The sequence below is a fragment of the Nilaparvata lugens genome, chromosome 7 (assembly GCF_014356525.2).
Source record: "Nilaparvata lugens isolate BPH chromosome 7, ASM1435652v1, whole genome shotgun sequence".
Taxonomy (NCBI): Eukaryota; Metazoa; Arthropoda; class Insecta; order Hemiptera; family Delphacidae; genus Nilaparvata; species Nilaparvata lugens.
The window spans coordinates 56081641-56098583 of record NC_052510.1 but is presented as its reverse complement, the minus strand read 5'-3'; the positions used below and the strand labels follow the sequence as shown (position 1 = coordinate 56098583).

Sequence of the window (16943 nt, the reverse complement as noted above, 5' to 3'; positions counted from 1 at the left end):
AATGCAAATCACTCTTCGTCATGTTCGACCTGTATACTATAGCTCGATTCACTTTAAACTGTTGGCATTCCCAATGAATAATACCAATGCTACCCATTCAAACGAAGCTGACAGAAATGGATCTGACATTATAGCATACATCACAACTTTAATAGCAGGTGCATGCGTTTGAGTGTATTTCTTCAAGCAGTAGCTCAGAATAACAATATAGTAAAGAAGTTTTCTCTGGCAATAGAGTGTCTTTAGTTTGCTGTACTCACATCGTGTGCACTTTGATGAGTGAGTTTTTCTACTCCTGTTAAGAGGATTATAGTTGGATTTATTATTTCATGCGAAATGGATTCGATGAAAAGATTGTTTGTGATATTTTTGATGTTGAGCTACGGGACACTTTATACTTCTCAGGTAAACTATGATAACTCAATCAAGAATTTAGGTAATAATTATTTCAATTAACAATCTAATATTATTTAGGTGGGTTTCAATGAATAGCGTAATTATCTACTAAATTTCAAGTCAGTAGTAGATCCGTATAGGAATAAATGTCAAAGAAGTGGAATCATAGCCCCATTTCGGACTTTTAAAATATTATCTAAATTAGGGAGAAAAATATTACAAGGAGTATCCTTGGTTTTTATCTCTCATTCAATGCTTCTCTGTGAGAATGAAAATAATAAATACATGAATAAATAAGTCAAATATTGATGCATCAGTACCTTTTTCGGTTCAGTAATACAGTAATATGAAAATTATAATCTACTGAATTCAATTATAATCTACTGAATTTCAACTCCGTAGAAGAGCCGGATAGCATTGATGAGTGAAATATTGATTCGTTAATACGTTTTTCGGTTCAGTAATTCAGTAATTGATAGAAAAATTGTAGGCTAAATTAGAAAAAGTTGGGCAGGAATCCCCTTCGTGGCTCCACTTGTATCTAGACTCTAGTGCATAAGCGTGTTGTCGATATTCTTATCATTATCAATTTTTGTCGCCTGATAAATCTATTTTCGAATAGCTTAAAATGATATTGATACATTTTACGGTTCAGTAATACAGTAATATAAAAATAATAAGCTAAAGTAGAAAAAGATGGGCATAATCCCCAAAGTGGCTCCACTGTATCTAGAGCATAAGCGCGTTGTCAATATGATTATTGTTTTCAATTTTTGTCGTCTTATAAGTCTATTTTCGAAAAGCATAGAATGATATTCCTGATCGGTCATTGAGTTTTAAGAAGAATCAAAACTATTAGCTCATTCCCTATTAATTAACTTCATATTGAATGTTTTGAGCTTGTGATGTGGCTTAACCTTCAATACATTAATATATTATAATAGATCCATCAATTATTTATAATAAATTAGTGATAGCCTATATCTGACAACATCCCAGTGTCTCCATCATTAATAATATCACCGAGCTTCGCTCGTTATTTTTATTTATTGATAAACAGAACACAATTCTCTAAAATGATCGTGTTTATAGGTCACAGCTGGCTATACGTCATCTTATGAATTTCGGGGATGCGATATTTTGATTTTTCACATACTCACTCGCTCACTCACTTTTTTACTATCCACAGCTGTTTCAGCCACGGATGAATTATCCTTTTAATGTCGTCCAGAGAGTTTTCCCAAGGATGAAACCTAGTGCAACCGAATTTTTATATCGTAAATCTACTATGTTTCAAATTTCGTGAAAATCGTTAGAGCCGTTTTCGAGATCCGTTGAACATAAATAACCAGATATAAAAATAATCAGATAAAAATATACAGGAATTGCTCGCTTAATATAATAGGATATGATGAGCTAAGGTTATGAATGATGTATTATTAGTAGTTTAGTGGTACAGTAGACAATAAACTAATCCAAATTTCCGTGATCAATGAATTAATTGAAAGAAAATTATGTAATTCCCATTGAATAAATTGATGAAAATGCTGTGATATGAATATTGTTGATGTGATTCTGATGCAGTTGATGATAGCAGTTATTGAAGTGTTGATATTCTCTTAGTCTACTAATGTGAATTTGATTTGAATGATTCTATTAAATCATTCATCATCGAGGTTTATGGAGTACACTAAAGAACCAGTTGTAAAATATGTGATGTATTCAATACAATTCAGATTCAGATCACTCACTGACAATGAAAAAAATAGAATAGAATAACAGAAATAGATGTTTCTCTTACGAGAATCTTGAAAGAGAGATTTAGAGAAATTTTCTACATTTATAATACATTATATTACAGATTTACATTTTATTTTAAAAAAAACTAAAAAATACTGTACGGTGATGGAAAGTCTCAAATCTTTTAAGCAATTCTTCTCACTTGAAATATAGTATACCACAGATCTACATTTTATTTTTACAACTAAAAAATACTGTATAGAGATGGGACACTACCTCCTTGAACAAAGCCATAGTGCACATAGAGCACAGGTAGCAGGTAGGGATCCTACACCAATAGAAACACTTGCTGATAAGGATCAGCTGAAATCAACGAATCCTTATTGGTGTAGGAGCCCTACCTGTGCTGACGTTACACGAATGCACTACGGCTTTGTTTACGGAGATAGTGGATGGGAAGGCTCAGATCTTATAATTATTTGTACTCGTACATTTTGAGTGCCTTGTAACTTGTATATTGGATAATCCATTCAGTTTTATTTATTGAAGTGAGTCATCAATCTAGCATTCATTTAATCATGATATTACAACAGAAACAACAGGCAACTACCCAAATATGCTTCCTCAACACAACAATGAGACTCGTAAACAATTTATTCAAAACAGAAAAAATACTAAAACTAATGTTTGAAAAAAAAAATACTTAGAAAACATTGCTAGCATTATCGAACCGATTCTCATTCGGATGGAGGTTTGATTTGATCTGACCGTGAATAAATTCAAGAATTTTTTCTGGCATCATGATTGAAGTGGGGCATCAATCTAGAATATTGCTAGCATTATATCGAACAGATGGAGTTTTGATTTGATCTTACTTAGGCTTCCGTAAATCAAATCAATAAAATTTATTGTAGCATCATAGGATATACTGAGTGAGTCATATGTATGGGAACCCTTCAATAAATTGGAGACTGTTGTAGATATAATACTGTAACTTTCAGGAAAAGCTATCGGTCAAATACTCTACCGTTTGACGTACAACAGAATTTCAACCCCTCATAAGGGGGAGAATAAGGGTTGTAACTTGAATATTTTAAAAGTAAACACCCATTGTGTGGTACATCATTTCAAAGGCCTTCTTAGAACAAGAAAGATGTCATCGATAAAAATGTTCTATGATACTTGTATTCAAAATGGCGGCTGATTGAAGTTTTAGTTTTTAAAGAAATGAGGGGTTGTAACTCTTTTGCATGAAAACACCCATTGTGTGATACATAATTTTGAATGCCTTTTCAAAATGATAAAGATGACATCAATGAAAATGTTCTATGATACTTTCATTAAAATAGGCAGTTGATTGAACTTTATTAATTATTTTCTTAAAAACTAAAACTTCAATCAGCAGCCATTTTGGATAAAAGTATCATATATAGTGAGGTCCACTTTATAATGGCGGTGGATAAAGATAGGAGAATAGCGATGCCGATTCTCTGCATTAATTAATTATATTTCTACACTGTCAAAAACATAATTGGCATCGTTGTGAACCTAGAAAAGGATAGTAAAGGATAAGGCTTTGTCGAATGATAGACAAGGATAACAAATCCAAAGTTGAACAAATACTGTCATTATAACGTGGACCTCACTATAGAACATTTTTATTGATGTTATCTTTCTTGTTTTAGAAATGTATTAAAAATGATGTACCATACAATGGGTGTTTACATTTAAAATATTTGTGTTACAACCCCTCATTTCCTTAAAAACTAAAACTTCAACCAGCCGCCAATTTGGAAACAAGTATCATCGAACATTTTGATTGATGTTATCTTTCTTGTTCTAAAAAGGCTTTCAAGATGATTTACCACACAATGGGAGTTTAAATTTGATTTACAACCGTTATGAGGGGTTGAATTTCAGTTGTAGGTCGAAACGTAGAGTATTTATTTATTTATTTATTTATTCGTTGATATAATTACAAATCATATGAATATGATCGGGATAGAACAACAGGCATAGCCCAAAACTATTCTGTTCCCAAATTTTGATAAATAATAAAATGTCCGAAAAAATAGGTTAAGTTCTTACTGAGGAAATTTAAGGTTCAAAGTTCTGTCCAAGAATATATATTAGCTAGAAATTTTGAATTTAGAATGATTAAAATACCAAATTATAGTCAAATTTTGCACTTAATATCACCGCACTTTGAATAAATTATGTTATTTCAGACCAATATTTCAGACCAGTATTCCACCAATAACAGTAATCCTGAAAGTTACAGTAACTTATTATATCCACAAAAGTCTCCAATTTATTGAAGGGTTCCCATGTATTGAAGGGACTCACTCTGTATAATGTAATCTATTGACATAGTTATTTTTGTCTGCCTCATTCCCAGTTGAAAGTGATCAGAGGTGTGGATGATTTGATAGCATCACTGCACGCGTTCACAATGGAAGGCCACTCTGACAGTCTCGATGAGATCAACGATCTGGTCCCCACAGCACGAGACTACGCCAGAACCGTTTTGAACTTCGCACTACAAATGGTCAGCAAGCAGTTGAAGCCGATGCTGGACGCAATTCACAACGCCAAAACAAATGGAATAATCGGAGACTGCGTGATTATGTATGATAAGATAGAGGAAGAACGGCAGTTCATAATACAACAGGCAGCGGACGCTTTAGGGGACTGCGATGGTGTTGAAGAGGACATATCTTATCTGTTTGATGATGTGGCAGAAGTTAGGGAAAAATTGAAGACCACAAAAGTAAGGCTGTGGCTTTGCTACTGGAGTGCACGTCTAATCTAGCCCTGAATGAAACACAGCTCCAGCTGTGTCTGAATCCTGTCTACATGGAATCCCGAGCGAAAATGAATAAATTGATGATGAAGAAAATGAGGATGTTGAGACACTCCCTGGATGAGACGCTGGAGGGTGTTGAAGAGTACATGTTCAGGTGTCTGATAAATGCCAGGGTCCAGGTGTTAAGGCGCAGTAGGGAAGCGGCCAATCGCATCAACCCTTGTGTCAGAAACAACAAGATACCTCTACATCCCCCGCGATATCAGAAGATGCCCTGGGAACAGGAAGATGGCAGCGAAACGTTGCGGAAGCTGGTCGATCAGAAGCTCGATGAGGCGAAGAAGAAGGAGGAGTTGGAAGAGGAAGAGAAGGACGATTGAATGGAGAAGTTTCTCGGATGCTGAGTTTAATAATGGAATAACTAATCAATCTATAAGTAATAACTTTCAGAAACTCAGTAAGTAACTTTTATCTCCGGTTTTCCAGCTCGGGATTTAGCTAAGTTCTAAACAGCTGGAGTCAGAAAATTGGACGTAGCCGCAGTCCACGTTTGAAAAAGTCTTGAAAAACTAGAGAATTTAAAACATAATGAAATAAAGAGAAAATAGTGGCAAGTTTCAGCTATTTTTGAATTATTCAGGAATGTTTCATTTTGTCAAGGAAAAACGTTACGAATTACAGAAATGAGAAAATAAAGATTAACATAGAAACTGCAAACTGCGACTAAGCCCCGTTTTGGAGAGTCAGTTTTCCAGCTCCAACTGTTTCAAGTCTAGAACTTAGCTGAATCCCGAGCTCGGAAACCAACCCTTCGTAACTTAGTAATTAACTTTTATAGTATCGTTCAATGTTTCTCTCTCATTTGAATTCAAAAGCTGTTGATGAGAGGTTGATTGAATCGAGAGGTTTTACCACTTGAGAACAATGTTTTTCTCTCATTTGAAAACAAAGGTTGTTGATGAGAGGTTGATAGCATCACTGCACGCGTTCACAATGGAAGGCCACTCTGACAGTCTCGATGAGATCAACGATCTGGTCCCCACAGCACGAGACTACGCCAGAACCGTTTTGAACTTCGCACTACAAATGGTCAGCAAGCAGTTGAAGCCGATGCTGGACGCCATTCATAACGCCAAAACAAATGGAATAATCGGAGACTGCGTGATTATGTATGATAAGATAGAGGAAGAACGGCAGTTCATAATACAACAGGCAGCGGACGCTTTAGGGGACTGCGATGGTGTTGAAGAGGACATATCTTATCTGTTTGATGATGTGGCAGAAGTTAGGGAAAAAGTTGAAGACCACAAAAGTAAAGCTGTGGCTTTGCTACTGGAGTGCACGTCTAATCTAGCCCTGAATGAAACACAGCTCCAGCAGTGTCTGAATCCTGTCTACATGGAATCCCGAGCGAAAATGAATAAATTGATGATGAAGAAAATGAGGATGTTGAGACACTCCCTGGATGAGACGCTGGAGGGTGTTGAAGAGTACATGTTCAGGTGTCTGATAAATGCCAGGGTCCAGGTGTTAAGGCGCAGTAGGGAAGCGGCCAATCGCATCAACCCTTGTGTCAGAAACAACAAGATACCTCTACATCCCCCGCGATATCAGAAGATGCCCTGGGAACAGGAAGATGGCAGCGAAACGTTGCGGAAGCTGGTCGATCAGAAGCTCGATGAGGCGAAGAAGAAGGAGGAGTTGGAAGAGGAGGAGAAAGACGATTGAATGGAGAGGTTTCTCGGATGCTGAGTTTAATAATGGAATAACTAATCAATCTATAAGTAATAACTTTCAGAAACTCAGTAACTTTTATCTTCGGTTTCCGAGCTCGGGATTTAGCTGAGTTCTAAACAGCTGGAGTCAGAAAATTGGCTTTCCGAAACGGGACGTAGCCGCAGTCCACGTTTGAAAAAGTCTTGAAAAACTAGAGAATTTAAAACATAATGAAATAAAGAGAAAATAGTGGCAAGTTTCAGCTATTTTTGAATTATTCAGGAATGTTTCATTTTGTCAAGGAAAAACGTTACGAATTACAGAAATGAGAAAATAAAGATTAACATAGAAACTGCGAACTGCGACTAAGCCCCGTTTTGGAGAGCCAGTTTTCCAGCTCCAACTGTTTAAAGTCTAGAACTTAGCTGAATCCCGAGCTCGGAAACCAACCCTTCGTAACTTAGTAATTAACTTTTATAGTATCGTTCAATGTTTCTCTCTCATTTGAATTCAGTGGTTGTTGATGAGAGGTTGATTGAATCAAGAGGTTTCACCACTTGAGAACAATGTTTCTCTCTCATTTGAATTCAAAGGTTGTTGATGAGAGGTTGATTGAATCGAGAGGTTTTACCACTTGAGAACAATGTTTCTCTCTCATTTGAATTCAAAGGTTGTTGATGAGAGGTTGATTGAATCAAGAGGTTTCACCACTTGAGAACAATGTTTCTCTCTCATTTGAATTCAAAGGTTGTTGATGAGAGGTTGATTGAATCGAGAGGTTTTACCACTTGAGAACAATGTTTCTCTCTCATTTGAAAACAAAGGTTGTTGATGAGAGGTTGATTGAATCAAGAGGTTTTACCACTTGAGTACAATGTTTCTCTCTCATTTGAATTCAAAGGTTGTTGATGAGAGGTTGATTGAATCGAGAGGTTTTACCACTTGAGAACAATGTTTCTCTCTCATTTGAATTCAAAGTTTGTTTATGAGAGGTTGATTGAATCAAGAGGTTCTACCACTTGAGAACAATGATTCTCTCTCATTTGAATTCAAAGGCTGTTGATGAGAGGTTGATTGAATCAAGAGGTTTCACCACTTGAGAACAATGTTTCTCTCTCATTTGAATTCAAAGGTTGTTGATGAGAGGTTGATTGAATCAAGAGTTTTCACCACTTGAGAACAATGTTTCTCTCTCATTTGAATTCAAAAGCTTTTGATGAGAGGTTGATTGAATCAAGAGGTTTTACCACTTGAGAACAATGTTTCTCTCTCATTTGAATTCGAAAGCTGTTGATGAGAGGTTGATTGAATCAAGAGGTTTTACCACTTGAGAACAATGTTTCTCTCTCATTTGAATTCAAAGGTTGTTGATGAGAGGTTGATTGAATCAAGAGGTTTTACCACTTGAGAACAATGTTTCTCTCTCATTTGAAAACAAAGGTTGTTGATGAGAGGTTGATTGAATCAAGAGGTTTTACCACTTGAGAACAATGTTTCTCTCATTAGTATTTGAAGGTTGTATGATGAGAGGTATTCATTGGTAGCATGATAAAATTGTGTTTGAAATACACTGTATAGTGTCAATTACATCAAGCAATTTTTGAGTCAATTTCTGTGTTTGATACTAGAATTTTATTACTCTTGAATCCTCGATAAAACGTTTGTGATCGTTTATAAGTCTATACTCAATTCTAACAGAGTCTATACTGAGTCTATACTGATGAGTCTTATTGGTCATACTGTTCACCAATGTACTTAGATTGTATTCTAGGTACCTTACTGTTGACTAAGTAAATACTCTTAAGTATTTTTAATATCCTAGTCAATACAATCTGTTGATTTTATTTGACGATTCTATGGAGTAGAAGTTCATGTTCTTTTATGTTCGATTCAAATAAAAATTTTCATTCACAACTCAAAACAGTTGAGGGTCCTGCCAAACCCGAAGGTTTTTCGTCGGGTGCCCAGTTGAAAAAAAAACAAGTTACAAAAGTTTAATAAACTTGAGACAAAATAAATATGACAATTCAAGATACTTTTTTATTATCATCAATTTTTTAGGCTATGTTTAATATCCTTGTCAATTCAATCCGTTATTCGATCCGTTGATTTTATTTAAACGATTCTATGGAGAATAAATTCATGGTTTTTATTTCGAAATACTATCATTGTTTATCTTTCAATCATCAATTTTTTAGGCTATTATTGAACGTCTTTCGAATATTGGCTAGTTTCACACGACAGAATCATAGAGAAACAATAGCGTAAGTAGATATCCCATGGTATAGGGCGTTTATGTCGCAACTTTTACAGTTATCTCAAGCCGATTACTATCGATTATTGTCGATTTTTACTGTTTTGACCGGGTAAGAGTGTATGAACGGTACAATATGAGAGACTACCAGCGTCATAAAGCTTCACAGGAAAAAATTACGTGGACTATCAGCTTGAGATAACAGTAAAAGTTGCGACATAAACGCCCTATACCATGGGATATCTACTTATGCTATTGTTTCTCTATGAAAGAATCCCGTTATGTACATATCAGTTATGTACCAATATCTGTTTTAGATACTGTAACAATTTTTTGATTCACAAGATGTTTCTTAAAATAAAAATTTTCATTCACAACTAAAAACAGTTGAGGGTCCTGCCAAACCCGAAGGTTTTTCGTCGGGTGCCCAGTTGAAAAAAAAACAAGTTACAAAAGTTTAATAAACTTGAGACAAAATAAATATGACAATTCAAGATACTTTTTTATTATCATCAATTTTTCAGGCTATGTTTAATATCCTTGTCAATTCAATCCGTTATTCGATCCGTTGATTTTATTTAAACGATTCTATGGAGAATAAATTCATGGTTTTTATTTCGAAATACTATCATTGTTTATCTTTCAATCATCAATTTTTTAGGCTATTATTGAACGTCTTTCGAATATTGGCTAGTTTCACACGACAGAATCATAGAGAAACAATAGCGTAAGTAGACGCTATCCCATGGTATAGGGCGTTTATGTCGCAACTTTTACAGTTATCTCAAGCCGATTACTATCGATTATTGTCGATTTTTACTGTTTTGACCGGGTAAGAGTGTATGAACGGTACAATATGAGAGACTACCAGCGTCATAAAGCTTCACAGGAAAAAATTACGTGGACTATCAGCTTGAGATAACAGTAAAAGTTGCGACATAAACGCCCTATACCATGGGATATCTACTTATGCTATTGTTTCTCTATGAAAGAATCCCGTTATGTACATATCAGTTATGTACCAATATCTGTTTTAGATACTGTAACAATTTTTTGATTCACAAGATGTTTCTTAAAATTAGAATTCATTTTAAAGATGAATGTAGCGGGATAGGCCTAGCCTACTACTTATATATAGCTTATATTGATAGACATAATATTATTATGAACAGTTATGTTATAGTCTAATCGTTTTGTGATCTTAACATGAACCAATATTCAAGAATTTTCTTTGATTCTGAAGTTTTGTTCAATTCGTAGTTATTGGTTGATTATGAAGTTGTTCTACTATCTCATGTTATTCAATTAGTTCCTTATCTAATAGATCATTACATTTTTTGTCATCATTCATCATTTTGGAAATTGATGAGTTTCTAATTCTCTCTGTCACAATATTATTCAATTTCATGGTGTGTATCATTTGTAACCTATGAAGATTTCAATTGTCATCAATCTAGCGATAATCAAAAGTTACCTTATTTGATATTACTTATTTCTGTCTCAAATGTGTATTCACAAATTCAACTTATGCAAGATAAAAGTTACAGTAATAGATGCTTAGAGTGAGTGCTCTATTGAGAAAAAACAATTAAAAATCCTTGAAGAGCTAAAAATAATACTCGATATATTCCACTATTCATATGAATTGCTAAGAGCAAAGACTTCGTGTTATCAAGCCATGTATTGAATTAGCAAGAGTTAATATTGCAATCTGCTCTTATGACAACTATTTTAAGAAGGTAGAATGATTGAATTCAAAGGATGACAAATCTCATTATTTGTAGTTATGAAAATACTTGTTCATCACCAGTAATATTGAAATTCCAATTAAAACGACTTGATGTTTATTTATTTATTTATTACATTTCCAACGGTATACACCAATTTTAAAAGAATACAATAGTAACAAGATAAACAAAAATAACAAGACAAATATAAATATAAATATGAGATACATAACATAAAGTCAAATAAGTAACTTAGCAATCATTCAGAAGTATAACAACTAATAACAGTAATATGAATGAAATATACAAATATGCATTAGAAACTATCAGCGCAAATTCAACAGCTTGAAGCAATTGCAAACAAAATATTTTTAGCAATAGCAAAGGAAGCACAGTAATTCAATAGCAGCAAATGCAACAATAGAATAATAACTATAACAATAAGACAATAACACTAACACTATAACCAAACACAGCCAACTAATACAAATGATAACAAAGATCTTGTCAAAACTATTGGTTTATTAAAACAATTTAAAATACTAGTTCGGCTGTTACGCCGTAATGTCTAGTAAACTGTGAGATCAAGCATTGAGCAATACAATATTATAGTGTGGAAGAATCCCCATGATAGTCCATTACACGATTGGCCATTACTGGCTCTACTGACTCGGCCAATAGCAGTAGAGCTCAGCCGCTATTGGGCGATAGCTAATTGCCAATCGTAGGGCTCCACCCACACTATATTCTGCTGCTCAATCTTTAAGCTTCCAGTTTACTGGAGTTTGTGATAATGGTTTGAAATCCGTACTAGTATCTCAATTTTTTTTTTCAAATAAAGCATACCAGTGGTTTTTACAACATCGAGTTGTTCTCATCCAATAAGGATATCTGCAACATAACAAAACAGTAAGTTATTGAAATTTCAATTTGATACTTTCTCTGTATGGAGAACATTCAATTACACATTTATCAAGTCTATATAATATACTTAACCCACTTTATACTGTTTAAATACTTCAATAGGTTATTTTAAATATGATAATACTTTGACAGTAAAGTCCTTTACAGGCAGTTTGTACTTACAGCTGAGCACGTGTACTTTATTATAAGTAATGATATCTAAATTAAGGTATTGGAACATTACAATGTTACAATTTTGTAGTCCTGTAATACCTATTTTGATTGAAAGTTGTAACATGTCATTGTATTCATAAAATCACGTACCTTACAATCAAGAATATTGTGAAATCGATAATCGATTGCTAATAAATTGTATAAAAGAATATAATCATCTACTTTTATTGACAATCATACCAATAATCCTACATGATTTTTATTTTAATTTGAATATAAATTATTAGGTAATAGAAACTTTTTGTGTAGTTGAGAAGTTGATATTGTGGTAATTATTCATATTGAATGAAAAAGACTAAGAAATTGTCAAAAAACCACTGATTTATTGATATGGTGTAATATTTGTGTATTTTTCATCATTGTGTAATAACCGAAACCGGTCTTTCTAATTATCAATAAATCAGTGGTTTTTTGACAATTTCTTAGTCTTTTTCATTCAATATTAATAGAAACCTAGCATCTAGAATTCCAATGTTTTAGAGCTGACGCAATTGTACCGTATGTAATTCCAATTTTATCTAACACCAAATGTTCAAGGTGAGAATAAGTGTCATTTATTTGTGACTATTTTATTTTTGTTTATTTTATTTGTAATTTATATTCACATAATTATCATTGGGTATGATTGCAATTATGTGTTTCATATGGGTCACGATCATCAGTGAGTCATCTCACTGGATCCACTCAAACTGCATCACATCAGCATATTCATAAGCATAGACTTTACTCCTCATCATATTCATACTATCATTATCGTTTAAGCACATTGATTATCATGGGATTCTTTTCGATTGAGGCAGCTTAGCTATTATCAAAATTTTATCAATTCAAACTATGCATAGTATTAGAGCACATACATCTATTATCACGCAATATTTTTTTATCTATGTCTGTATATGTGTTTATTTATGTCTGTTCCTATGTGTGGAAGGTTCCCAAGTAGTGTTTGCTCCTCCACAACACTTGAATGAGTTTCTTTACTCAATGCTGTTTTTATTATTTTTTGACTGGATATTCATCTTGATTTTCATGTGTATCTGTGTATGGCGACTTCTTGCATCTCTAAAATACTCTTATCAATCACCTAAACTCTTATCAAGGAATTTTTTTTACTGGATATTCATCTCTATTTCTATGTGTTTGACAACTTTTTGCACCTCTACAATAGTCTTATCAATTACTCCTTAGTCATCAATCATTATTTTTGAGGGTTAAGTGTAAGAGAGGGCCGACTGCGCCCTAAGTTCGCCCTGCCAGGTATAAAATAAAGGCAGTCATTCTATTCTATTATTTATCAGGCTAGGCGCACACCAGTTGGTCAAGACAAGACAAGACAATCAGACACAATACGTCACATTGTTGCTTATGACGCAACACACACAGATTAGTCATTGCAATTAGACATGTCTTCATAAGCAACTATGTGAAGTACACGTTCAGTCAGACACGTTCAGTCACAATACATAGTTGCTTATGAAGACATGTCTAATTGCAATGACTAATCAGTGAGTGTTGCGTCATAAGCAACTATGTGAAGTATTGTGACTGAACGTGTATGATCATGTCTTGTCTTGTTTTGACTAGCTAGTGTGTACCTAGCCTTATGTTCCAATGATGATGATCATCTTCTTGGATTTTCTTTTAATTCACAGAGGGCAGGTTTCCGAAATAGTGATAATAATGGTTTTCTATTATATCATCATGAATGGTGATGATATTATGATTTATCCATCAAATTTGGACCAATTTCCCCTCGTTTTTCATGCTTCACTCAACATTTTCAAATCTAAAGCACAATTCTCTTCCATTCCAATTATCATTGGGTATGATTGCAATTATGTGTTTCATATGGGTCACGATCATCAGTGAGTCATCTCACTGGATCCACTCAAACTGCATCACATCAGCATATTCATAAGCATAGACTTTACTCCTCATCATATTCATACTATCATTATCGTTTAAGCACATTGATTATCATGGGATTCTTTTCGATTGAGGCAGCTTAGCTATTATCAAAATTTTATCAATTCAAACTATGCATAGTATTAGAGCACATACATCTATTATCACGCAATATTTTTTTTATCTATGTCTGTATATGTGTTTATTTATGTCTGTTCCTATGTGTGGAAGGTTCCCAAGTAGTGTTTGCTCCTCCACAACACTTGAATGAGTTTTTTTACTCAATGCTGTTTTTATTATTTTTTGACTGGATATTCATCTTGATTTTCATGTGTATCTGTGTATGGCGACTTCTTGCATCTCTAAAATTCTCTTTTCATTCCAAATTCAAAATGTGATGAAATTATGATGTATCCATCAAATTTGGACCTATCCCCCTTATTTTTCATGCTTCACTTATAATTTTTGAATCTATAACACAATTTTCTCATTTCATTCCAAACAGAACACTCCTGATAGCAATGAATCAGACGAGGATAGTGCTGAAGCTATTACAAAGACGCCCTCCGAGCAGGATATGAACCTCAAGCTTCTAGAAACCATAGAGAGGGAGCAGATTGGGAACTTGACAGGTCGACTAATAGAACAATTCATCGATAAAGTCACCGATGAAATTAATTCTATCGAGAAGGAGCTTCATGACCACAGGAGGAATCTACTACATTCTGGTTGGGAGCTGTTGGCCAGACGATTAGCTGGGACTGTATTCCTGTTAGAACAGAGCAGCTGCTCAGAGAAACTGGGGAAGAAGGTGAAAAATGTTTTGCTTGAGGGTAGAGGGTACATCAGGAACTGTGCTGCTAATCACGACGTGATGAGGGGATTCAAGGATTGGGTAAGGTTCACTCTTGAGATGCTCCAAGATCTACAGAATAAATTCAAGACAGATGTTGAACAATGCAGGAACAAGAACCAGAAAAGAAGTGTCGAAGACTGTTTTGTGAGGCTTTTCCACTACAACGAAAACAGGAAAATTCAGTTCAGAAGAGATATCTTTCAGAGGTTTAAAGAGAGCGCACATACGGCAAATGATAACTTGGAGGAAAACTGGTTTAAGTGTACTGTGAGGTGTATGGGCGCCGCTAAGAAAACCAATGATATTTTGGAGAAAATGATAAAACTACAGCTGACTGAATCTGATACTTTCTCGGATTGTGACATGTTTTCAGGAGTGATTTCTCCGGCATTCAAAATAAGGCCTCATGAATCTGGTCTTGAACCTTATTTCAGGGAGATTAAAGGTGCTAGTTTGATTAGATTGGAGGATCCTTATCATGTTTTCATGACTGATTTCTGAATTTTCGAACTACAACAGAAATGATGCAAGAAACCCAATCGGGTTTCATTCAAACTCTTCCATGTATTTCAACTTTTCATTCATGTCATTACTTTTTCACATAGATTTGTTTCACATACAACCATGATCAGCAAAATCACAGTGCTCAATTGGGTTTCATTCAAACTCTTCCATGTATTTCAACTTTTCATTCATGTCATCACTTTTACACATAGATTTGTTTCACATTCAACCATGATCAGCAAAATCACAGTGCTCAATTGGGTTTCATTCAAACTCTTCCATGTATTTCAACTTTTCATTCATGTCATCACTTTTACACATAGATTTGTTTCACATCCAATCATGATCAGCAAAATCACAGTGCTCAATAATTGGGTTTCATTCAAACTCTTCCATGTATTTTAACTTTTCATTCATGTCATCACTTTTACACATAGATTTGTTTCACATCCAATCATGATCAGCAAAATCACAGTGCTCAATAATTGGGTTTCATTCAAACTCTTCCATGTATTTTAACTTTTCATTCATGTCATCACTTTTACACATAGATTTGTTTCACATACAACCATGATCAGCAAAATCACAGTGCTCAATTGGGTTTCATTCAAACTCTTTCATGTATTTCAACATTTTATTTGTCCCATCCATGTCATAACTTCTTCTCATAGCTTTGTGTTACATCAAACCATAATCAGCAAATTCATAGTGTTTTTGGGGGTGACATTTCTTATCAATGTTCAGTTATTTTTTGTGATTGATGTATTGTGAAATGTGATATTATTTTGACAATTGCATTATTTGTTCTCAAATCACAATCACGTTGTGTCTTCTTAACTCATTTCATAACTCACGTTGACGCTTCTCTCAATTTTTGAATCACTCTACCACTATGCTTAATTCTTTTCAAAATAAAATCGGGAATTTCGTGTTGATTAGTGACACTTTATTGTGTTTGTGAGTATATTTTTCCATACAAGTATTTATATTGAAATGCTCAGGAAAGAATGTAAGGAGGAAGGGCATCACTGAACACAAATGATGAAATATCGTTTATATTATTATTTTTGTAATAAATGATTCAATAAATGAGAATAAAGTGATAGAATGTCAATGGATATTACCATAGAGAAACAATGGCATAAGTAGATATCCCATGGTATAGGGCGTTTATGTCGCAACTTTTACTTTTATCCCAAGCAAATAGTTCACGTAGTTCTTTCCTATGCAGCTGTGTGATGCTGGTAGTCTCTCAAATTGTGCCGTTCATACACTATCACCCCAAAAGAACAGTAAAAATTTACAATAATCATCCCAAAAGTAAAAATTTACAATAGTCGACAGCAATCGGCTTGAGATAACAGTGGAAGTTGCGACATAAATTCCCTATACCATGGGATATCTACTTACACTATTGTTTCTCTATGATATTACCTTATCATAGAAATAGGCATCACCTTATATTTGATATTTATTTTGATATTCATTCAGTGACCTCCTAAGGGGTATAAGGACTGTCATGTTTTGAGTCATTTCATTTTCAATTGATAAAACCATTAGGATATTGGATACTCTATAATATTGGACAAGGATTTTAAAATAAATAAGCTACTGAAGAACAGGATTGAGGCTGATTCCCATCATGATTGTCCGTATTCTTGTGATAAAGAATAATGAAGTTGCGAACTGAGGTGATCTTCATTAATTGGTGATTATGGTTATCATTATTGTAACATTGAATAATTCTGCCTTTTTGAGCAGACATTCGCGATCGCAACAGTGATTTTAGAATAGATACAACAGTGATTCAACAGTTTGTATACTCAATGGCTTGCAATAAACACTTTGGCCATTAATTGCTCAGCATATATCATCAAATAAAAATTCACCTGGTAAAACTCT

At 34.1% G+C, this 16943-nt stretch overlaps 1 protein-coding gene across 3 annotated transcripts; it reads left to right on the top strand.

The window, feature by feature from the left end:
* Positions 1-20: 20 nt before the first annotated feature.
* Positions 21-16210, top strand: LOC111049391. Of its 3 annotated transcripts, XM_039433220.1 has the most exons (3): positions 148-405; positions 14187-15080; positions 15303-16208. In XM_039433220.1, the coding sequence occupies exons 1-2, from the start codon at positions 337-339 to the stop codon at positions 15036-15038; spliced, it is 921 nt and encodes a 306-aa protein (XP_039289154.1). In that variant the 5' UTR covers positions 148-336; the 3' UTR covers positions 15039-15080; positions 15303-16208. The 3 variants fall into 3 exon arrangements, with proteins under 3 accessions (XP_022191132.2, XP_022191131.2, XP_039289154.1); XM_022335440.2 differs by lacking the exons at positions 14187-15080; positions 15303-16208 and adding an exon at positions 4535-5035 and having other exon boundaries at positions 21-405; XM_022335439.2 differs by having other exon boundaries at positions 91-405; positions 14187-16210.
* The last annotated feature ends 733 nt before the right edge of the window (positions 16211-16943 follow it).

What these genes read in the sequence shown, in the direction of transcription:
- LOC111049391 (XM_022335439.2), top strand. Translation starts at nt 337, where the DNA reads ATGGATTCGATGAAAAGATTGTTTGTGATATTTTTGATGTTGAGCTAC. An exon ending in GGACACTTTATACTTCTCAG is followed by an intron (nt 406 to 14,186) that starts GTAAACTATGAT and finishes CATTCCAAACAG; the next exon opens with AACACTCCTGATAGCAATGA.